The sequence below is a fragment of the Protopterus annectens genome, chromosome 11.part0 (genome assembly GCF_019279795.1).
Source record: "Protopterus annectens isolate FY-2018-M chromosome 11.part0, PAN1.0, whole genome shotgun sequence".
Lineage (NCBI taxonomy): Eukaryota > Metazoa > Chordata > Ceratodontiformes > Protopteridae > Protopterus > Protopterus annectens.
Window position 1 is genome coordinate 1,140,226,726 of NC_056745.1, and position 25,549 is coordinate 1,140,252,274.

Consider the following 25,549-nt stretch of genomic DNA (forward strand, 5'->3'; position numbering starts at 1 on the left):
GTAGGAGTCTATCAGCATGGCACATCTTGACTTGGCAATATTTGCCCACTCTTGCAAAAGCGCTCCAAATCTGTCAGATTGCGAGGGAATCTTTTGTGCACAGCCCTCTTCAGGTCACCCCACAGCTTTTCTGTTGGATTTGGGTCTGGGCTCTGACTGGGCCATTCCAAAACTTTAATTTTCTTCTGGTGAAGCCATTCTTTTGTTGAATTGAATGTATGCTTGGAGGTCATTGTCATGCTGAAAGGTGAAATTCCTCTATCGTCTGCTTTCTAGCAGTCCCCTGAAGGTTTTGGGCCAAAAGTGACTTGTTTGGAACTGTTCATAATTCCCACCACCTTGACTAACGCCCCAGTCCCAGCTGAAGAAAAGCAACCCCAAAGCATGATACTGCCACCACCATGGTTCACCATGGGAATGGTGTTCTTTTGGTGATGTGAAGTGTTGTTTTTGCACCAAACGTATCTGGTCTCATCAGACCATAACACATTTTCCCACATGCTTTTGGGAGACTCGGTGTATTGGTTTTTCAGATTTTAGCCAGGCCTGGATGTTTTTTTGTGTAAGAAAAGGCTTCTGTTTTGCAACCCTACCCCCTAGCCCAGACATGTGGAGAATACGGGAGATTGTTGTCATATGTAGTACACAATCAGTACTTCCAGAAATTCCTGCAGCTCCTTCAGAGTTGCTCTAAGTCTCTTGGCAGCCTCCCTGACCAGTTTTCATCTTGTCTTTTCATCAATTTTGGACAGACATCCAGTTTTTTGCAACATCACTGTTGCCCCATATTTTCTCCATTTTTTGATAACTGTCTTTACTGTATTCCATGGTATATCCAATGCTGTGGAATTTTTTTTTTGTACCCTTCTCCTGAGTAATAACTTTCAACAGTGAGATCCCTTTGATGCTTTGTAAGCTGTCTGTGAACCATGGCTTTTGCTGTAGCAGGCAACTGAGTAAATGTCAGGAAAATCCTAGTATGACTGCCAGACTTTGTTTGGGGTTAATCAGTCTCTTTAATTAATGGCAGGTGTGTACCCAAGAAGACAGAATGCTGTAATTAAATCAAAAGAAACTTCAACAAAGTATTAGTTTAAGGATGTGCATATGTACGCAATCAGCTTATTGTACATTTTTTATTTTTTATATTTTTCCTCTAAGAGATTTGTTTGTTTTTCAATTGAATTGTACAGGTTATAGGTCACATTAAAAGTAAGCCGCAGTGGTAGTGTTGTTGCCTCACAGCAAGAGGTTCTCCCGTTCGATTCTTGGCTGGAGCTCCTTATGTGTGGAGTCTGCATGTCCTCCCCGCCGTCGAGTGGCGTTTGAAAGACATGCGTAGAATTGGAGTGCCTTCACTGAAGGTTGGCCATCTAACTGGCACCTCGGCACCCGTAAAATATCTACTGCCAATCATTAGCGGACCGGTGTTCCGCTGTGGCAACCCCTAACCGGGAAAAGCCAAAAGAAGAACAACATGGGTCACATTAAAAGTGAGAAAATGTTTTGAAATGATTTATTGTGGTCTCTTTTTTTATATATCACAAAAACCTGGCATTTTACCAGGTGTGTGTATACTTTTTATATCCACTGTACATTTTTTTTGTATATCCACTGTACATTTTTTTGTATCCCTTATTGTCCTACTTAAGTATTAAGCGGACATCTACTTCACAAATTGGAAGGAATTCTCCTGACACCTGTAGTATGTGGTACTGTTGAAATTAATTTAACTTCATTCTGTTTGTTGACAGTTTATTGAATTCTTGTCACAATTCTGAGACCTGAATTTATGAATCCCAGATGTTCAAAAAATAAACTGTACTTGTGAGAGAGACACACACACACACACACACACACACACACACACTCACACTCACACTCACACTCACACACACACACACACACTCACACACACACACATTCGCAACAGTGTTGAAAACAAAGCATTTTTTCACAGAGTTTCACCTCCTGCAGCCACATTATAGTGGGCTATGCTCCACAACCCTACTACATATACTAATTCCAATACCTACATGGCTTGGAATAGTGGAAATACACTGAGGTACTGCAACTTGTGTATTTCCTCTACATTTTGTATTGTAGCTCATCTGTTCTGAGGCCTGCAGGTACATTCTTCAGAATTTACCAGAGACACCCTTTTTATCTGCTTTAATTGATGCTGCAAGTGAATAAAAAACATATTTTTAAAGTATTTTTCTGTTTATTTCTTTAGCGGTATGTGGATGGTGGAATCAGCAACAATTTACCTCAGTATGAGTTGAAGAACACCATAACAATTTCACCATTCTCTGGAGAGAGTGATATCTGCCCTCGAGATAACTCTACTACCAATTTCCATGAACTACGGGTCACCAACACCAGTATCCAGTTCAGCTTGAGCAACCTTCAGCGCTTGACTCGTGCCCTTTTCCCACCTGAACCAAAGGTAAGTAATACTAAAGTACGAGCTTTTACTGTTCTTTGCTTTGCTTCCATTGTTCATAAATACTTTGGGGTGTCATTGCTGATACTGCATTCAGTTCTGCTGACTTTCTCCTTTAGTCTAGGAAAACTATGTATATAAGTATATTTACAGTGAAGTGTTTTGCTTTCGGTTATGCATCCTTTAGAATGTAAAATACTTTCAGTTTGCATCAGAACTGTTATGTTTTATCTTCAGATGTTCAAACAACAGTACTTTTATCTGCTTGACCAAATTATATAAACAGTGAAACCAAAACAATGTTTTTCTAAGGCAATGATGGCGAACCTGTGACATGCGTGTCAAAAGTGACCCACCACGACATTTTGGGTAACACACCAGCATTCACCAGCACCCGAGTTGCCAAAGAAACTGCTTTTGCATTTGTTGCTTGTGTGAAGTGCACTGAATTATTTTGTTTTATGAGCCAGTACAGCAACACTGCCACAGAGGTAAGGAAGTTATTAACCTAAAAGACTATGGGCCAGATTCACGATGGCTTGCACGGAGTCTATGAGTAGAGTAAGACTCCATGCAGCCATCATGTCCGACGAGCGATCCACGAACAGCCTTTAAGGGCGTGTAAGAGAGCTCTTAACACGTCTCCTACACGGAGAGGGCTGTGATATGCAAATTACATCACTTGCAGCCGAAAGGCATGCAAATGAGGTAAATTTGCGATCCAGGAAGCAGAAACCTGTCCGAGTAGGAGACGTGTTAGCTGCAGAAATTTACTCAGTTGACAACTGAGTACCGTTCTGCAAATAGCACAATGGAGCCTTGTCAGGTCCAAATAAAGGTTGCATATGGTTGAGGAAGCATGCCAGTGGCGAAATATACGGCCATTGGAAAGTTTCCCTGATGCAAAATTAAAATAAAAATAATTTTTTTCACCGATTTCCGATGTTTAAGCGTAGCGCAGCGCCGCGCAAATGGGGTGCGCTATAAAAATCATAAAGAAAGGCAATAAAAGCCACAAACATGGAATTTATGAAAATTGTCAAATTTCAATGTAAGGGAATAACAGGCTGAAGACAACATGGCCACTGAGTAGGGGTTGCTAAGGGGAGAAGCCCAGTGTAAGACATGTAACCAAGCATTAGTAGGCAATCCTATGTAAATGAGTGTTAGGATAGTGAATCGTACTTTTACATAGCAAATGAGCACAGTCAATGGAGTGTAGGAGTAGGATATGGGGAGGAACAGAGTGGGAGATAGGTGACATCACAAGGGAGGTATGTATGAAAGTAGTGCAGCTCATTGGAGGACAGTGGCATCTGTTAGGTGTCAGTTAGACATCATGGAAACAGGTGTGTCAACAGGTAGGCCAGGGAAAGCCAAGAAGTGGAAGGTGTATACTGTGGATAACAGCAAAGTTTCTTGCTGAGCGGGTATGCGCGACTGTAAACTAGAGTAAGACAGAGTGCGCGCGTGGAAGCGTGAATGCATGCGTGTAAGCTGGAGTAAGCATGTATAAGGCTGTTGGAAGACCTGTAAGCGTGTTTGCACTGGTATATGCGCATTTTAGCCCGAATAAGCAAGTTTTCGTCCATCTAAGCATGTATATGCATGTGTGAGCTGCTGTGAGCATGTTTGCGCTGGTATGCGCGTCGCTCACCCTGAGGAAACAGAAAGGAAAAAGAAAGCACAACAAATATCAGGAAGCTACCAGGTGATACTAGTAGAGCTAGCAGGTGAAAGCAATCCAAATCAGGCAATAACACAGGCAGAACACTAGCCTAGCCCAGCACTTAAAACTCTGCAAACAACAGTGCAGTTTGTTTCTCACAAGAGACACTGAAACACTGGAGTATGCTGCTAGAAGTGAAAACTGAAAAAGCTTCACTCAGACAAAAAAATGCTAGAGGCTGCCATTGCTGTTATAAGACGACATTTGCAACATGTTGAGGGTGGTGACAATGCAAATGCTGCCGGACAACCCACAGTGATGAGACGGAGAAGAGTGTGCAGGCCCAGGGTCACCTACCAGGGGTTACATGAGCTGGAGATAGTGGAGCGCTATAGAGTGGACAGAGACCTCCTGCAGCAAATTGTGGAGCTGTGCAGGCCACGCCTCACACACAGAACCAACAGAGAGGAACCCATCCTAGTGGAAACCAAGGTATGTGTTGGCCTAAGAATACTAGCAACAGGTACCTTTCAGAGACAAACTGGTGATATGATGGGGATATCACAGGCATCAGCATCCAGGGTACTGCACCAGTTCCTGGATGCCATGTCAGCACATGTCGGTGATCATGTATATTTCCCCAATTCCCGTGAGGTATTGGCCAGCAATATGTGTCTCTTCCAGCAAATAGCAGAATATCCTGAGGTAGTGGGTGCAATAGACTGCATGCATATACGCATCAAAGCACCAGCCGGTGAGCGGGGTAGGACCTACATTAACCGCAAGGGCTTCCCCTCCATCAACTGCCAGGTCATGTGTGATGCCCAGGGCATACAAATGAATGTGTGTGCTGGCTGCCCTGGAAGCTACCATGATTCCCATATCTGGCATCTGACGCAGCTGTTCCAGACATTTGCCAGTGGGGACATCCCACATGGTCACTTAGTGGGGGTTGCTAGCTATGCACTGGAGCCGTGGCTGATGACACCCATCAGAAACGCACACACACCTGAACAAGAACGCAATAATGAGGCACACGCACAAACATGAAATGTAATCGAGCATGTGTTTGGGTTGCTCAAGTCACGGTTCCGGTGCCTGGACACATCTGGTGGAGCCTTGCAATACTCACCAACTACATGTACCCAAATTGTCATGGTATGTGCTATGCTACATAATATGATCCTGTGAAAACAGCTGCAACAGGACCAGCATAGGCCTGGGCCAAACAGTCCCCCACCAGTGCCAAGGCCATCACAGGCAGAGCGTGACTCGGAGGAGGGACAACCTGAGCCTGCCCCAGTAGGCAGACGGAGGTGTGCAGGGTATGCCTTGGCCTTGGCAAAGAGGCAACGCATAGCACATACACTGGCTCAGTAGGAACCCTGGAAATGATACCTCTCTCTGACTCGCACATATAGTAAAAGAGATGCCTAACTTGACACTACCTGTTTCCAAACATGTATAGGGAGTGCAGTATGCGCATCCGACATGGGCAGCCCTGCAGCACCACCTGAGGCATGATTGCCATGTGTTAATCAATGTAAGGTGGTGCTAAACAGCATTTACCACCATGTTGTATATGCAAACTTGATGACCTTCAGTAGCATCCTACCCTCACCAAACATGAGGCCACAATATGAAGACAAGATGATCAAGTACAACAATTGGCTTAAGTATTGTTGTCAGTGAAAGGGGATTCAATGCCTGTCAGCCTGGGATGAGATGCTCGAAAAGACATGATGCTTTGCTAGGGATGGATTTCACCTATCACCTGTAGCCTATTGGATATTGCCAAAGGCTCTTGTCACCCCCATAGTGCCTTTTCTAGATAAGGCTCAAAAGACAAACCCACCTCCATAGGTATCACAAGGGATAAGAAAGTATAAGTAATGCTACTCAATGCCAGAAGTCTAAACTGCAAGATGCACACATTCCAAACACACCTCAGCATGGAGAATGTTGATATCTGTGCAGTAACAGAAACCTGGTTCAAGGCTCCCAAGAGCACCCTAGCATTCACAGGTACACCTCATACCATGCTTTACAGCTGCAAAACATGGAACAAACTACAAAAGGAGGGTGAGTATCAATATTTGTCAAAGATACCCACATCCCCAGGTTGCTGGCACAGCATGAAGCATCAGAGACTACCCATGTGTAACCAACAGTGGGTAAAACCGCCTTCCAGTTCATAGCCTGCTACAGACCACCCTCCTAAGTCCAGGAACCACACTTGGCCGACTAGAGAACACATGAAAATATGAAGATCTTCCCAAACACTATTATATTGGGCGGCTTCAACTACCCAAACATACACTGGGAGCATTACCCTAGCTCCAACACCCTAGGCCAAAGGTTCCCAGAATTTATAAACCAAAATGCTATGGAACAACTTGCTACCACTCCCACTCCCACAAGAGGGGAAAACATACTGGGCCTGATCATCGCCAACATGGGGACTCTATGCCCAAGACCAGAAGTGTATCCCTCACTGGTACGATCACACCAGATAGTAATCTCACTGGATATTCACATCCCCACCCCAGCCCATGGCCAGAAAACCACAGTGAAAAATGTTCACTAAAGCATATGTCACACACCTCAAAACTGAGGTGGAATCCTTCACAGCCCCTTTGTCTGTGGAAAATACGGCCCAGACCTCATAAACCTTTATAAACGCATTCTATGAACACCATCAGGAATGCATGGATCGTACACTCATTGTCACTACAAACAAAATTGAATCCTATACAAAATCCCATAAGAGATTTAATAAATACAGCTATATTTAAAGGTACACCTAAAAGAGGAGATGTAACATTATTTATCTTGTTATTTGTTATTTCGATCATAAGATTCTTGAGTTTTAAAAATGCCAAATTACATCTTTAAAAGGAATTTCTTTAAACATTAATGGATTGAATAATCCGTGTAAAAGGGCAAGCCTAATAAGATACATTAATTTACACAAGGCCAATCTAGTCTTCCTGCAAGAAACCCATCTCTTGAAAAAAGATATTGATAAACTAGCCACTAATAAGTATACAGTATTGGTTAGTTCAGAGCATACTCAGAAAAAAAGAGGAGTGGCTATTTTGTGGAATAAAAGTATGCCCATTCCTAAAACCATTAAGTCTTATCAGGATGGCAAAGGAATGTTTTGTATGGTTACAATACTAATTAATGGGAAGACTTACACTTTAATTAATGTATATTGGATACCTGGAATTGGTATTAATACAGTGAAACATCATATTGATAAGATCATATCATTCTCTATAGGGGATATTATTTTAGCTGGTGATTTTAATTGTATACTACATGAAAGTGATACTACCACTATAAGGAAAAGAAGAATTACATCTAATGCAAAACATTTAAATTATTTTGCTAATTCTTATCATTTGAATGATATTAATAATCAGATAGATTCAAAATCATTAACATACACCTTTTTTCTAACAGATACAAAACTTATTCAAAAATAGATAGGGTCTTTATTTCTAACCAGATGGTAACAGATTTAATTAATTCCAAAATCATTTCATGTCCTATATCTGATCATAACTCAATTGTTTTTGAATTCATGATAAAAATACTCATAATGTTCAGATCAAAAGGATACCAGCATACTTAACTCAGCTAAAAGACTATAAAGAATATATACTTTCAGAAGTACAACATTTTCTAGACATAAATAATACTCCTGAAGTCTCCATTGTCTATGTTTGGGATGCCTTAAAATCATATCTATATGGACAAAGTATCAGATGGTATAATAATAAAAGGAAATCTTGGGATAAGGAATTGTTAGATATTCAAAGTAAATTAGACTCTTATAAACATAATAATAAAGAAAATATTATGGACAAGAAAGTTATTGAAGAAATAAACAAACTAAATGAGAAATACAAAGAAATTTTAACTCATAAAGTTAAAATAACTTTAGAGAAATATAAGTTTTTGTCTTATTCAGTAAGCCCCAAATACTTACATAGACTTAAAAATAAAACAAAAAGATTGAATAAACAAAACCATATCAAAGAAATCTTTTCTCTAAGGAAAAAGAAGAATGTTTCTAGTATACCAGAAATACTGGATGAATTTAGAAATCACTTTCACAAGATTAACCATAACAACATTAACATGGAACCTAAAGATAAAATAAAGGAGTTTATAACCACAAACATGAATAAAAAGCTTAATAAACAACAGATTAAACTATTGGACAAGAGTATTTCATATACAGAAGTTATTACACAAATAAATAAACTTAAATCAAACAAAGCACCGGGTAATGATGGTATTATACCAGAGATATATAAAATCCTTTCTAAAACTACATATTCATTAATACATAAGGTTTTTATTTTGGCCCAAACTGAGTTAATAACCCCCCCATCTTGGCAATATACATTTATTTCACCAATTTTAAAACCTAATAAAGATCCAACTAGATGTTCTTCATATCGACCCATCTCATTACTTAATGTTGATTATAAAATGTTTATGAGTATTTTTGCTGATAGATTGAAGACAATCATCCCGCATTATAGATATAGATCAGACGGGCTTCATTGTAAATAGAAATACTTTTGATAATATAAGAAGAACTTTAACATTAATTGATTTTGCAAATAGGAAAAGAAAGATTTAACACTTATTAGTCTTGATATAGGTTCAGCATTTGATTCAGTAAGTTGGGACTATCTGTTTACCTTACTGAAATGCACAAACTTCTCTGATGCATTTGTAAATTTAATTGAGCATTTATACAAAGGAACGCTGGCTTATATTAAGGTAGGAACATATGTTTCACAAAAATACCCATTCTTAAAGGTACAAAGCAAGGATGTCCACTTTCTCCACTATTATTCACTTTAGTAATGGAGCCTTGGGCTAATTTGATTAGAAAAAGTACTGACATAGAGGGTTTTGAAATAGACGAAAATACAACATCAAAAATTCAACTTTTGCAGATGATGTTCTAATTACATCAGCAGGATCTAATTCTTCTATGCAGTCTTTATTTGATAAAATGATGAATTTTAAAAGTATTTCTGGTTTAATATTCAATGAAGAAAAAACTAAAATACTACCTATATATACACGAAAAATATTCTCATTAGTGATTTTACTAAATATGTACCCAATTCAGGTCAGATAACTTATTTAGGTATAATACTATCTAAAGATATTAAATCTATTATATATAATAACTATAATACCTGTTTTCTTAATATACAAAATCTTTTAATACCTGGAATAATATGTTTTTACTATGGAGGAGAGACTTACAATTATTAAAATGATAATATTCCCCAAGATTTTATACTTAATACAATCAATAATACTTTCACCTACAAAAATAATTATCAAGAAACTGAATACACTAATGTTAAATTTCTTATGGGCACCTAATAGACCTAGGATTGCATTAAAGAAACATACTAATAGCTGGTCTCAAGGGGTATTTCTTTTCCAGACTTTAATTTATATATTATCTCTTCTATTATAAAAGTTATTACTTTATTAATAGATCAGTCATATATCACAAAATGGAAAGATTATTGGGAGCTAATTAGTATGCACTTCATGAAAATCTCCTTAACACATAAAAATATGATTGTAAATAACTCCATGTTGTGGTTGCTAAAGGAATTTTGTACTTCACCTATTACACCTAAACATATGGTTTGTTACCCATTAAATATTATTATTAGTTATCGTAACTTTATATTCATGCACCCTAAGTATAGGGAATGGAATTTTATTGTATTCCTATAATGTATACTCAGGGTATGCTTATGTCATCTACTTCTGAAGGAGCTCATTTAGCTATAGATAATGATCTAAAGTACTGGTATCAGCTGATATCTGATAATAAAGTTAAAAATCTAGATTTCTTAAAACAAGAATTTGATCTAAGAGAAACTTGCTGGTTAGAGGTTCAGATCTTTAGACAACATCTCATTGATAGAATAGATCTAATGTATATAACAGTTAAAGAATCTATTCCAAAACTGATTGATTACTTGATATTAAATTTACAGCATAAAGTTTCTGATAAAGGTAAACTTTCATATATACATAAAATTATCAAACAAGAAAGTTTTTACAGTGTAGATTCATACTGGAATTATTTCACCTCTATTAATGGGGACCCACTAACTCAACAAGATAAACAATATATATTGGAATCTGCTTATAGAACTACATCTTCCATTGTCTGGAGACTTTATACATAGAAATTTTTACATAGATCTTTTTATACACCTTTGATGATGAATAAAATAAATAATAAAGATAATCTATGTAAGAGATGTAATGTAGAAATTAATGCTGACTGGGCTCATATGTTTTATGACTGTATGAAGTTGAAAGAATACTGGAAGTCAATTAATGAATTTTGCAGGCTCTTTTAACAGATAATTTCATTATTTCTAAGTCTCTTATATTATTCAACACACCTGTACCTCAATGTGTTAAAAAGATTAAGCTTCCCTTGTTATGGTCTATCCTAGCAGTGGCCAGGAAAATAATAACTAGAAATTGGATTTCAGATACACCTCCTTCGTTCAATGAATTTAAAAATGTTATGACTATAATGTGCCATATAGAAATAAGCACAATTAGAATGAGAACAACTAGAAAAACATCATATTATATTGTATGGGATAATTTACAAAATTTGTTAAAAAAAATTCTAATTTCAATAGCACGGTATTTAAGTTTAATTAATTGATCTGATTGTAGTGGATGTCTTTGTAAATACTTTAGTTGTTTTGTTGAATATTATAATAATACCTATTTTAATTAATTGTATAAAATTGTTATGATATTTCTCTTATATGTTAAAACAATAAACCTGTTTTGAAAAATAAAATAATGCTAAGTTGACAGAACAAGGGACAAATAATAGATACAATAATAGATTGACCATCCCATACACTAATAGAAATACACACATTAAACACATAATTGAAAACAACTGGAAAATACTACAAACAGATGATAAGGTCAAGGGTCTTGTTGATGAGCTACCAAAATTAACTTATAGGAACATGAAGTCTCTTAAAAGATTATTATGTTATGAAAATACAAACAAAAGAGATATTCCTTCCCAGAGATTAGGCACGTTTGCCTGTAGATCATGCAACCAATGTACATATATTTGTAAGGATGTCAAATTTATACATCCATCTACAGGATGGGAATTTATTCCCAAATTCTATGCTGATTGTAAATCTTGTGATTTGATATATTTAGCACAATGCCAAGCATGTCAATGTTTCTATGTGGGTAAAACCAATAGAACACTTAGAGAACGAATCAGGGAGCATTTATATGCTATTAACAAAGAAAATACCAATAATGCTCTAGCCAAACATGTACTAGAGAATGGTTTAAAACACACCTTTAGGTTTAGAGTATTAGAATTAATAAAAAAAAGACCTGCAGGCTAGGAAAAATTAAAAAATCACACAGAGGGCATAGAAAATAGATGGATTATTAAACTTCAAGCACATCAAGGTTATGGCTTGAATGATAAAGTGTCACTGAAACCATTTTTGGCAGCTAGACCATACAGTCATTAATTTGGATTTTTAAGCTATATATTTATTTGTTATGATACAATATATATATATATAGTATTTTTTCATTGCTACATATTTAATATTTAAATAACACACAATATTTATCGTTTATTCTATATTTTTAATATAACACTCAGTTTTCACATACAGATAAACAACAGCAGTTCTTATTTTTAAATATATTTATATTAAATTTTAGATAAATTTACACTACTGTATAAGTTCTTATTTATTTTTGAATATATAAATATATGAATTGTGTTCTTAAATGTGTGGTTTTTAAATGCATTTTCTTTCAATGATTATTTATTTAATTATTCAATTATTCAATTAATTGTTAATAATGTGCACTATATAAATGTATGGATATTCAGTTAAGTATTAAAGTCTGAGGAAGCGTTGTGTATCATCGTGAAAGCACTTACTTTTGGATCCTGCTACTTGAATAAACCATGAAGTGAGGAATGCATGGATCATGAAATCCCAAATCCCAAATAAAACCAAGACCCAATCCTCCAAAGGCAGGCATCCTGTTTAGTAGACCCCAGCCATAAGCAAACCATACAATACAAGGAGGAAGCTACTATATGATAGGTCCAAATAGCAAAAAGGGAAGCCATCTCTGACCAGTATTATTGAAAAACAATGTCCACACATAAAATTGTCTAAGGCCATCTGTGAGATAAAAATCATACAGGACACCAAGGATAATCGCAAGGCATTCTTTACTTATTGTAGGAACCTGTGTGGGAATCCCCAGATATGTTCAGAATTAGTCCAAAATGACAAACAATACAACAAACCCACAGACATTGCCAACATCCAAGCTGAAAGGTTCAGTGCAAACACCCCCCCCCACCAAAAGGGCAAATATCTATCCCAGCAGAGTGCTGGCCCCCTGACATCGCAGATGCTCAGGTAACAGCCAGCCTCTCCAAAGCAAAACACACAGCATCAATGGGACCAGACGGTGTCCTGGGCTGTGTCCAACATGAACCCCAAGAAGAATTGAACACACACATAAAACCACTGTTCATTGTCAGCCTTAACACATGATATGTACCCAAAGAGCAGTGTACAGCAACAATGGACCCTCTCCACAAAGGTGGTGCCTCAACGGATACTGCAAACAATCGCCCCAGAAGCCTGACTAGGTTGGTCTGCAAAGCTATGGAAAGGATCATCATGGACCTCAGAAATAAACATATTGGGGACACACAGACACTGGATCCTACCCATTTTGGCTTTGTTAAGGGCAGATCCTGCCTCTTAAACCTGGTTGAGTCATTTGAAACCGTCACCAAGGCCATTGACGAGGGGATGGTGGTCCACACAGCCTACCTGGATCTTGCAAAAGCCTTCCATACAGTACCCCACTTGGTCATCATAGATAAGATCACCAGCTTCAATAGAAATCCCTATGTCACTAGATGGGTTGCAAACTGGCTCAAGGATAGAACCCACATGGTCTGAAATGCTGGAGCCATGTCAGACCACAAACCAGCTACAAGTGGCATCCCACAAGGCTCAGTCCTGGGACCTCCCTTGTTTGGTATATATTTCTCAGAGGTACAGGCCAACACAGAAGGACTGTTGGTGAACAAGTTTGTAGATGACTGCAAACTGGGCGCCATAATCGACCCTCCAGCTGACACAAGCATCCTACAAAAGGGCCTCATAGAAACAGACAACTGTTGCCAGAGCCATGTCCTCAAGCTAAACACAAAACAGTGTATAGTCCTCCCCTTTGTCAAAAACTAAGTGCCCACAAATTACTACATATGTGCCCATTTAAGTATGGAAGAAGTGATAAAGGACCTGGGGACCCAAGTCGATAGCAATCTTACATTCGACAGCCATGTGGCCAAAGTGTTCAGAGAAACATTTCATATAGCCCACCTAATCATGAAGGTATTCACATCTACATCAGTAGAGGTCATTGTGCCTCTTAACTCATCCCTCATCAGGCCCATAATTGAGTATAATGCCCCTTGTGGGATGTACCTTTTCAGACACCTGCAGCAGCTGGAAAGACCACAAAAGTACCTCACCAGGAGGATCAATGGGCTCAAACACATGCCATTCACTGCCCGGTTAAAGAAACTGCAGCTCCACTCAGTGGCATACTGCTTGCCCAGAGGCGATCTGTGCAAGATGTATAAAGCCATGTCCAACCTGGAATAAATGGACATGCTGCACCTTGGAAAATCAGAATCCCATCAAGCTATGCACTCAAGAGACCTGAACCTCAGGACTGAAATAAATAGGACATGCTGGAGTGACAGATCCATAACCCAGAGGCTCCCCCCCACTCTTGAGTAAACTCCCACTCCAGGTTAGCCAGAGTCCCTCGTTGACTCTCTTCAAGAGGAATCCTGATGAGTGGATGGGAGATTGTAGGTTTACCCTGGGTATCACTTCTATGTCACTGTTAGCCAGAGGCACAGTATACTAACCATGAAAAATGTAATGGCAAACTCCACTTACAATGTGTGTTGAAAGCCAAACACACTCTGGCTAGGATTATAAATGCCCTAGGGCAGATAGCCTAGTATGAACCTATGAACAGAATCACACACACCAAGTAGTACAACTGTGGTCACTGTGGAGTAATGTTTGCCAATGTCCACCCAAGTTGGTGAATACACATCAATGTCGGACAAGCCTGGTTTAAGTAGGCCATAGCTGAACAAAATGCAACATGCTCATAGTTGCCCAACTGGCCCTTAACTAGTCTGGTCTGCTCAGTATGAGCATTTACAGCAGTGATGGTACTCAAACCCATGATATTGTGCACCATATTGAAAGTACTGAACCACTACACCATGACAGTATTGCAGTGTTCAGCCTGTATGAGAGAATGTTGCCAAGTCTTTGCAAACTATCCCATGGAAACCCTGCAAGCACAGCATAATCCCGGTTGAGTTATGACACAAAGGAGTCTGACAGTAAGAACACAACATGACTTCCAACACACACAGTATTAATGTCAATATTGGTCATGTTCACACACAACCACAAATGTAGTGGACTTCAGATCACAACATATGGAAAGGTCACACTGGGCATTCTAACACACTTGGATAAATGAGACGCATGTCAGGCAACAAACCATGGAAAGCCTAAACTGGGCATGCTCACACACTTGGGCCATGTCGGAGTATAGCAGTCAGTCACACATATCTAGCAGTTGTATGTGTTAAGCCAGGAACCTCCCACGATCCAGCAAGCCACCCTGTGCACACAGTTAAATGACAACAGACACATATATTAATATACCAGAACACTGTCATGATCAAACATGTTACGCAGATACACACGTTGTTCACAGAAACTGTGAAAGCTACGGCAATAAAGACCTGCAAACAGTTTATCAGCAACAAATATTGTGCATCCCAAGCATAAACATAGGTGCAGAGGTGAATACTAGGCTGTCTGCCCTGGGGAATACATAAGCCTAGGCAGAGTGTATTTGGCGTCTGCCTCCCCAGTAGAGTAGCCTACTTTGCCTCTGTAAAGTAGGTCACAGAAGGCACCCTTTAAGGCTACTTTGCTGTGCCTCTGTCAAGCAGGGACACAGTGGAGATCCCAGGGGTGAATTTGCAATTTCCCATCCGTGCAGCTGTATTTTGCGGGAAGAGGGTTGGTGAGGGGCTATGTCTAACTTTAATTGGGATTCATTTCCAGAGTGAGGGGAGCCTGTGAGTAATGAATCTGTCCCTGCAGCATGTCCTATTTATGTTTGTGCTGAGGTTTACGTCCCTGGAGTGTGTAGCTGTAAGGGTCTCGGATGTTATGAGTTGGAGCATGTCCATTACTTCTGGGTTTGAAATGGCTGTGTACGTCAGGCATAGATTACCTGTAGATGTTAAGCAACTGAGTAGAGCTGGAGATCCTTTAGCTGAGCTGCATAGGACATCTGTGTGTAGCCCATGATTCTCTAGGGGAGGTACTGTTGTGTTCACTGTAGTTGCCGCAGGTGTTGGGTAAGGTACACCCCAAAAGGGGCATTGTAGTCAAACATGGTCCTGATGAGTGAGTAGTAGAGGGCTACAATGACCTCACATGATCTACATGCAAACACCCATGTGAGAAGGAGGGCTATACAAAGTTCTTAGCAATGACTCTCTGTCAATGTGATTAGCAAAGGAGAGGTTATGATCTATCTGGGTCTGTGGGATATTGCTCTGTTATGTAGTAGCTTCCTCCTTCTGTTGTACAGCTTATATATGGCTGGGGTCAACCAGAGAGGTCTCCTGTTTTGGAGGAGTCATGGTTTTATGTGGGATAGCATGATCAATGCATACCTGCAGCTGCTCATACAATGCATTTGTAAAGAATTCTGCAGATTGGTCTGGGGCAGGGGTGTGTTTGTCTGCAATTCTTTGTGAAAGGAATGGCCATTTTGAAGACTGGGATAACACACTAAAAGATGTACATTCTTCTTTGGAAAAACTGATGATGTCAGCACCCTATAAATACAGCAGGAGAAGGGAAATCATCCAGTAATGCGAATAGCGTGCTGTGCTAATGCATCTCTCTCAAGTGCCATAAACTAGTTAGGTAGGGGTTTGAATCCTACAAATGCCATGTGTGCATTTGTCACACAGTTTGTGAATGTGTTGTGTGTTTTGCTTATATTATTGTATGACATATTATTATAACAGTAATTGCCATGCACACATCAGGTATGTGTTTGCCAGATACAGATATGTACCTGTGACCTATAATAGTTCCTATGTGTGAAGCCTGCCCCATATGAATACAGTTGTTACCTTTGCCGCCATGTGCCGCAGCTTACCAGACCTTAGGCCATACATGTATGTTGGTGACAATGCAAGCTACTGCAGTGATCTGTGTCCTAGGCCAACTATGTGACACACACCCATAAAAGCTTTGATAGATTAATGTGGGTGATGGTTCATGTCTGCAGTATATGTCAGACATGTTAAAACACAGCAAAGTCTGTGAGTGATGGCCATCCAGTATAGGTGTATGGCAACTGTTGCCAATATGCATACAGACATCTTCTTGCTTGGGTGATACACAGAGGGACTGCAGAATACCTTTGGAAATGTGAATATCACAGGATAGACAAGATAACACCTGTCCACGTGTACACACCATTACCCATTCTACATGATGGGTGCTACCACCTACATGGTACTGTTGGAATACTGTGTTAACTACATGCCGATGACCATGCCACAGTAGCGTTACAGCAATATACCATGGCTTGGACAACAGGTATCTGTCCATATGATACCCTTGTGGTGGTTAGGTGTGTCATGTGTAGAATGCATTGTAGGCCACTGTATGTATTTGCAGTCATGGATGGACATATCCATAGTGTGTTGGCATGTACATGAGACTGCTATATGCCAAAGGGTATTGTTCCGAGGGATGTGTGGGGCTGTGTAACAATGGCTACTGGTATAGTGTAGTATTGCAGGGATATCACTGACACCAGGTTCCTACAGTTGAGGAGACACCATGTAATGACCACTGAATGTCAGGCTATGTAAGCTGTGTATACTATCAGAATGCAGACCATGTGGAAACCGTATCACCCACAGCATACTGTCAAACCATGTCATGTTCCATGCTGACCATGTTCACAAATGTACACCTGCAAATCGGTGATGCAAACATCACACATGTACTGTCCACACCTCAACACATGCAGGCACAGGTACACACAACAGCCATGTGGCACATGTGCAGAAAGTACACTTTGGGAATTAACACTGGTGTATACAAAACTGCAATGACAAACATAGTTAATGCATCATGCATGCTCGAATATACCCACAACAATATCATTACATTGTACTGTTAACAACCTGATAATATTACTACAGTGCTATGTAGTCACCCTGTGCATCAGTACCATGCTATCCTGTTCCAGCATCAATGTTACAGATGGCAGGAGGTGGCACAGATGTCCTTCAAGGATGCATCTGCAGTCCTAACAAATGGGTTGTCCTGTCCACAGGCAGCCCTTCGGTCGGCCGGATTCCAAAGTCTGGGTCTGGCCTCGGCTGATGTCGCTCTTCACCCGACGTCACAGCTGCAGTTCTTCGGGTATAAAGGTATCAGCCGATGCCATTTTCCTCAGTCTTTCTTGCCATGTGGCGCCCGAAGCAGAAGCTGTTCGCAAGTGCCGGTCGGTCAGAACCAGAGATTACTACTACCGAAGACTTCTAAAAAGCTAAGTACCCCGTTGGGGACTCTTTCTTGCCTCAGCCAATGTCAGAAAAAGTGAATAACTGTTTAACTTGTGGGAAACAAATACCTCATAAAGATTTCCACTCTTACTGCCTACCTTGTTTAGGCCCAGACCACGACGTAGCAGCTTGTCTAGCCTGTGCTTCTTTCAACCGACGGACGCTTAGACGTCGGTCGGAATTTGCTGAGGAGTTTTTCGGCTCCGCTTTTGCTTACAACATGCCGTCGGAAACTCCGACTTCGCAATTATCTAAAAAGCGCAGGGAAAAGGACCGACACTCGCGGTCCGTGGTTTCGGCCGAAACCGCGGTTAAGTCAACCGCGAGTGTCTCGGTTTTGGCTGAAACCGAGTCCTCGGTCCTTCCTTCGGCCGAAGGCTTGCCTCCTACCGAGGCCTCATCCAGCATTGCTGAGTCTGCTACTGAAATCCCACCTGCTCCTGCAGGTTCACAGGATTTATCTGATACTATTCCTTTAGATATATCTACTCCTGCACGTGGAGCTGCTAGGCCCCCTGCATCCATGTCAATTAAGGCTTTTGCCAGGGCTAAAGCAGCAAAATCAACCAAGAATGTGCCTGATAAGACCCCCTCTCACAGGCCTAGCTCTAGTTCTCAAATGCTTAGTCTAGCAGAGGATCTTATTTCTTTGATCCGGGGATCCCAACCTCACCCTGACAGGGCCTCTCACCCACCTCCGGAGAAGAGGCCTAGAGCAGAGCCCCCTGAGCCAGTTTCTTCAGATTACTCCTCTGATGATTCAGAACATACAGACCCTCCAGAGGGCCCTTATTCCCCTTATGAGGACTCTGACGCAGAAGACTCCATTCCTTCTGCCTCTCCTCCTGAGGAATTTTCTTTTGGGGAAACCTTGCATGCTCTGAGGGAACAATTTCAATGGCAGGGCCAGGATTTTTCAGACTCTAGGAAAAGGCTTAGGACCTTTTTGCATTTGCCACAGCATAGGCCTTTAGCCATTCCTCCAGTACTTACGGTTGTGGATGATGCATTTAATGATGCTTGTACTGCTCCTGATTCACTTCCTCCGGCCCCTGCTAAGCCCGACAGGTACTACAGGGTTCCGGACACACATTATCATTTGTATAAGGCTCCTTTGGCAGATCCTGAAACCATATCACAGGGACCCAAGGCAGTAGCAGCTACCTCTACCAAAAACCCCCTCCCCTCTGAAAGGGAATCTAGGGCCTTAGAGAGATGGGGTAAAAAGGTTTACACTTCTGCTACCCTTTCAGCTAGGGCCTTAAGCTGTCAATTCCACATGATTCAGTATCAGGAATTTATGTTAGATCAGTTAACTAAAAAACTGTCCTCGCCTGAACCATAAGACAAAAAATCTTTTCAGGAAATGGTACATAACATTCAGCAGGTCAGTAATCATTCCTTAAAATGCGGCTATGATGCACTGGAGGCTTCCTTTAGATCAGCTATGACTGGTACAGTGATCAGAAGGCATGCATGGTTAAAAGAGCAGTCATTACCAGACCATGTTAAATCAAAGCTTCTGGATGCTCCCATGGATAAGCTCAATTTGTTTGGCTCCCCTGCACAGCAGGTGCTGAAGAAGGTGGAAGAGAAAGCAAAATCTGTCCAGACAGTCAAGGATTTCTTACAGGTCCAGCCTCCAAGGTTTAGTAGGAACTGGCCTTCCAAGAATTGGTCCTTTCCAGACACCACCAGAGCACAGAGAGGCAGGAATAGGCGCCCAAGAGGCAGGGGTCAATCCAGAGGTGCCTACAGGGGACGTCAGTGGCAGCCTAACAACCAGCGAAGTACTGCCACAGATCCAGCCACTACCACTTCCACAGGACAATCACAGTGACTTGGCTCTGAGACCGCCTACCAGGGAACAACTAGAAGCACCCTTAGGTGGAAAGCTAGCCTTATTTTCGGAAAACTGGCATCACATCACTGGAGACAAATGGATTTTACAGACAATAGACCAAGGTTACAGGTTTCGCTTCCATACTCTACCAAGTAAGAGAGGAATGCCAAACCTACCTCCAAATCAAAAGAAAAAAGCTCTAGAACAAATAGACCACTTGAAAAGGATGAGAGCTATAGAAAAGGTACCATCTATGGAACAAGTGCAAGGATTTTACTCCAGACTTTTCCTGGTGCCAAGAAAAGAAAACCAATGGAGACCTATTCTCAACCTGTCCGCTCTAAACACGTATCTCATTGTTCCAAAATTCAAAATGCTGACCCTACAGCAGCTTCATCCCATGCTGGGCAAGGAGTCTTGGCTGGTAACTCTAGATCTCAAGGAGGCATACCTGCACGTCCCCATACGACCAAATTGCAGAAGATACCTCAGATTTCTTGCAGGATCAGAGCATTATCAATTCTCAGCATTGCCCTTTGGCTTATCTACTGCGCCCAGAGTATTCACGAAATGCCTGGCTTCAGTAATTGCTTATTGCAGGCTTCAGGGGATTCAAATTTACCCTTACCTGGACGACTGCCTGTTACAAGCGGACAACAAAAACAAATTAGAAAAAGATTTGAAAAAGGTCATTCATCTACTACAAGCCTTGGGATACACAGTCAATGTAAAAAAGTCAAGGCTGATACCGTCCCAAAGGATAACTTTCTTGGGTGCAGAACTGGACACATCAAATCAAATGGCATCCCTCTCAGCAGAAAAGCAGAAGCACCTTCCTCTCTATTTCATGGCACTATCAACACAGAACCAGCTAACAGCAAGGAAGGTCCTGCAAGCCCTGGGTTACATGGCATCCTGCATAATATTGATTCCACATGCCAGACTACATATGAGGAAGTTACAATGGTACCTTAGGAATTTATGGTCTCAGCACAAGCACAGCCTGGAAACCCAAATTCCAATAATTCCATGCCTGAAGCAAGAATTCCAATGGTGGGCTCAGGCCTGTCAATTGAACAAGGGACTGCAATTCCACAGCCCGCAACCAAGCCAGACTATCACCTCGGACGCCTCAGATCTTGGTTGGGGGGCACACATGCTGGACAAGTGCATACAAGGCTTATGGTCTCAAGACCAGCTGAACTTACACATAAATCAAAAGGAGATGCTGGCAGTAAAACTGGCAATTCAGACATTCAGACCGTTTCTTCGACAGGGTCAATTGCTGATAAAGACAGACAACACCACAGTTATGTGGTACATCAACAAGCAGGGAGGCACTCATTCATACCCTCTATGCCGGATGGCAATGGACCTCTGGAATGTGGCCCTGAGCTCCAACATTCAGTTACAGGCAATATTTGTACCAGGAAAAAAAAAAATACTAGCAGACATCCTAAGCAGAACTACCACGGATGCCCACGAATGGAGGCTACATCCAGACATCTTCAAATCCATTACAAGGAAATGGGGTCTACCAGAAATAGACTTATTCGCATCCCCACACAACCACCAATTGAAAAAATTCTGCACAAGGGCATACCACCCTCTTGCTTGGAAGGTGGACTCCCTATCTTTCAGTTGGAAAAACCTGACAGCATATGCATTCCCACCTCTTCCTTTGATGCACAAGGTGCTATTGAAGATCAAAGAAGACCGGCCAAGGATCATCCTGATAGCTCCAGACTGGCCGAGGCAGCAGTGGTACCCATTACTGAGGAGTATGTCTCAGGAACAAATATGGCCTCTGCCCCTAGTTCCCTTACTGCTAACACAGAACAACTTCAAAACCCTGCATCCAAATCTAAAAACGCTGCAGCTAGCTGCCTGGAACATTGCATAAGACAAAATAACCCAGATTTATCTCAAAGGGTTAAGGACATTATCTTGGAGGCTCGCAGACCCTCAACAAGGAAAACTTATTCAGCAAAATGGAAAAGATATCTCATTTGGAGTGCAGCAAAAGGAGAAAATGTGTCACTGGTAAACATAGCTAACATCCTGGAATACTTGGCAGAACTTTTCCACAATGGCCTGTCCTATTCTTCCATTAAGATTCATGCATCAGCTATTTCAGCAGAGTACAACATGGATCCTCCAGTCTTCTCACATCCTCTACTCAGGCAGTTTCTGAGAGGAATTAAAAATGTAAAACCACCAAGGAAGCCACCATTGCCCGCTTGGGACTTGAACTTTGTGCTAGAAAAGTTGACACTCCCTCCTTTTGAGCCAACAGCAACAGCAGAATTACAGTACTTATCATGCAAAAATGCTTTCCTGCTTGCAATCACTTCAGCAAGAAGGGTTTCTGAATTACAGGCATTAATGGCAGTACAGCCCTTCCTTATCTTCCATCAAGATAGAGTGTCCATGAGATCTAATCCTACTTTTATGCCAAAGGTGGTCTCCAGGGTATCTTTAAACCAAGCTATTCATCTGCCTACATTCTTCCCCAATCCACAGAACAGGGGAGAAAGACTATTACATACCTTGGATGTACATAGACAATTGCGCTACTACCTGGACAGAACCAAGAGCAATAGAAAAACTGACCAGTTACTGGTAGCATATGCAACAGGAATGGAAGGAAAAGCAATTTCAAAACAGACAATCTCTAAGTGGATAGGAAATTGCATTAGATTTTGTTACTCTTACCATGGGAAGGCAACTCCAGACAACATCAGACCTCACTCCACAAGGGCTACAGCCACTACTACAGCTTTTTTACGAGGAGTGGCTACCAAAGACATTTTAGAGGCTGCTACTTGGAGCTCCGTGCATACATTTGCCAAGCATTACAATCTGCCCTTATACTCCAGATCCCAAGCAGGTTTTGCCACTGCTGTTTTGCAAGGGATCTTAACTACACCATAATCTTATTATTGTTACCTCCTCCCCCAGTTTGGCTATGGTATTCTACCCATTTGTTAGGACTGCAGATGCATCCTTGAAGGACATAGTACAGTTTTGTACCTACCATAAATGTAGATGTCCGAGAGGTATGCATCTGCAGTCAGGATTACCCTCTCTCCTTCCCCTCTGTGGTACTCCTAGGGTATTAGCCCATCTTCTAGCTAGCTGGGGGAATCTATTATGGTGTATTTGTTTGTATATATGTACATACATGTTTATTATATTTGCTATCTGTTATTTGGAAACTTTTACATTTATCCAAATTTAGCCTGCCTAGAGGGCACCTGGCATCTGGGGCAAGAAACACTGAGGAAAATGGCGTCGGCTGATACCTTTATACCCGAAGAACTGCAGCTGTGACGGGTGAAGAGCGACATCAGCCGAGGCCAGACCCAGACTTTGGAATCCGGCCGACCGAATGGCTGCCTGTGGACAGGACAACCCATTTGTTAGGACTGCAGATGCATACCTCTCGGACATCTACATTTATGGTAGGTACAAAACTGTACTTTTCATCATATGCACAGGGTGTGTACTTGGTTTGCCAGAGTCTGTCACTGACGCATCCAATCTACATGTATGTGTGTGTGTTAGTGAGGCACAACAGTACAAGATGGGGCAACGTTGCTGCGATGTGTGTGTGTGTATGTGTTAGCCCTAGGTGTTAGCATTATGTGTGTGTGTATGCATGCACACAGTTCCACCATGTGGCTGCCATATACGGGTGTTTATGGACAGCCACAGACTGTACCTGCCAGGTCATACAGGTCACTGTCTCTGGCCACGGACACAGTACCTGTGCCTGGCAGGGGTGCTACGGACAGTATCAGGTACTAAGCCAGACTGGGTACTGTCATCAGAAGCAGTGGGTTGTTGACTGGACACATGTCCCTGCTGGGACTGTCCAGAGCCATGTGCACGTGGTCTTCTAGGATGGTCTAATGACAGCACAGACCCAGCATTGCTGGGGCTGGTACTGGCACTATGGGAGCGGCTGCGGGTTTGTTGTCGTCAGTGACGACTGGCAGCTGATAATGTTGCTGGCAGACATCCACGTCGACGCTTCAACCGTCCTGCACTGTCCTGGCTCCTGGACATGTAGTTGTGGAACAGATCTAATGTGTCCCCCCAACATCTATCAATGACCTCGCTGATGTTACAGATGGCAGACGCAACGTCATGCGTAGTGTCATTCATTGCGGTGCGATGTGCTCTAAGCTCCCTCAGACCCTGTCTGGTGTACCGCTCCATACGTGCCTGTGCCTGCATTACAGCCCGGAACATAGCTGAGGTTGATAGACCTCTGTGGGCACGTCTGACAGGGGCAGTGCGACCACGGATGCTCCCACGAGAACCTCTGGACATCTGCCTGTGTGGTACCATGTCAGGAATCTGGCCATGGCTGCTGTGAGGGGATGCATGTGCCAGTGATACCACACTACCCTGGTCAATGCCCACTGTATGCTGTCCCTCAGCTAAGGACATTGGTGACAATGGATGTATCGGCAGGATGACTGTGCGCATTGATGGGGTTGACTGCTGTGTACTGTCAATTAGATGACCAATGATAGACCCTGTCACACTTCCCTGTGCCATTACACATGTATTATCATTAGCACTATCCCCAGCAGTGGCTTCAGGTTCCCTGCTGCACTCCACCAGAGCAACATCAGAACCTGTGAGAGGAAGATAGGAAACACGGTTTACAAATGTGTACACGATATTAGCACACAGGCACACATGCACACAGGAGCACATGCACACATGCACACAAGCGCACATGCACACAGGTGCACATGCACGCAGGCACACATGCACACAGGCACACTCCTCAGTACAGCAGATACAAACACAGACACACCTGCAATCCAACACATACACAATACTGTTTTAGGATGGGTCACCATTTCAGAAGGAAAAACATCACTGCACACGTGTCAGCATGCAGGTTATGTGTTGCAAACATGCAGTGCAAGTCTAGACAGCCCTTGTTAATAACAGTATACATGTACTTGATGCTTGTGTGTAGTTGTTCAGTGATTGTCTCCACCCTGGGACACAATGTGTACAAGGACATAACAATGTTGTGCAAGTGTTACAAGCTGTGGGTGCATAGATTTACACACACACACACACACACACACACACACACACACACACACACACACACACACACACACACACACACACACACACAAAACACATGATGGTGCTACACAATAACAGCTGTGTGTACTTTTGTGGTCAGTGGACCTGGATGTGGTGTAGTAACGTGAGCCATGATCAACATGCTTCTTGTGGTCAGTCAACAATAGTAATGTGTGCCAGACAGGCAGCTAGTATGCTGTACCTGAAGTGCAGTAACATGACTACATCCACAATTACACAGCCACTTGTTACATGGGTGTGTAAGGTGGCCAATAGTGAGCATTGCCTAACATGAATGTATTATTTGTTCCAGACTGTTGCACAAAGACATGATTGGCCTCTACCCCTCAGGTATAGTATGTGTGCTGCGTAGATAAGTGGGATGCTGAAGGCTGGCCATACAGCAGATGTCATAATTGGACATGTATAGCAGGCTAAGGTGTAGTGTGTATGCCAAACATGTGTGTGTTGTGTACATGTGTATCTGGTGTGCCTATACAATGTCCAGTACTGTGTTGCCACACGTGTGTCATGCTCTGTGTATTGCATGTGAGTGAGGCAGCTACTGAGAATAAAGGGATATGCATAGTCTCACAGCAAACATGCACAGCATGCATTATGTGTAGGTGTGTTACATGTGCA

At 41.7% G+C, this 25,549-nt stretch overlaps 1 protein-coding gene across 1 annotated transcript in view; it reads left to right on the forward strand.

The window, feature by feature from the left end:
• Positions 1 to 25,549, forward strand: part of LOC122815742 (patatin-like phospholipase domain-containing protein 2) — a 680,367-nt gene that overhangs the window by 340,061 nt on the left and 314,757 nt on the right. The window contains exon 4 of the mRNA XM_044088494.1: positions 2,237 to 2,449. Coding sequence (XP_043944429.1) covers positions 2,237 to 2,449 — 213 coding nt within the window. The remainder of the gene's footprint in view (positions 1 to 2,236; positions 2,450 to 25,549) is intronic.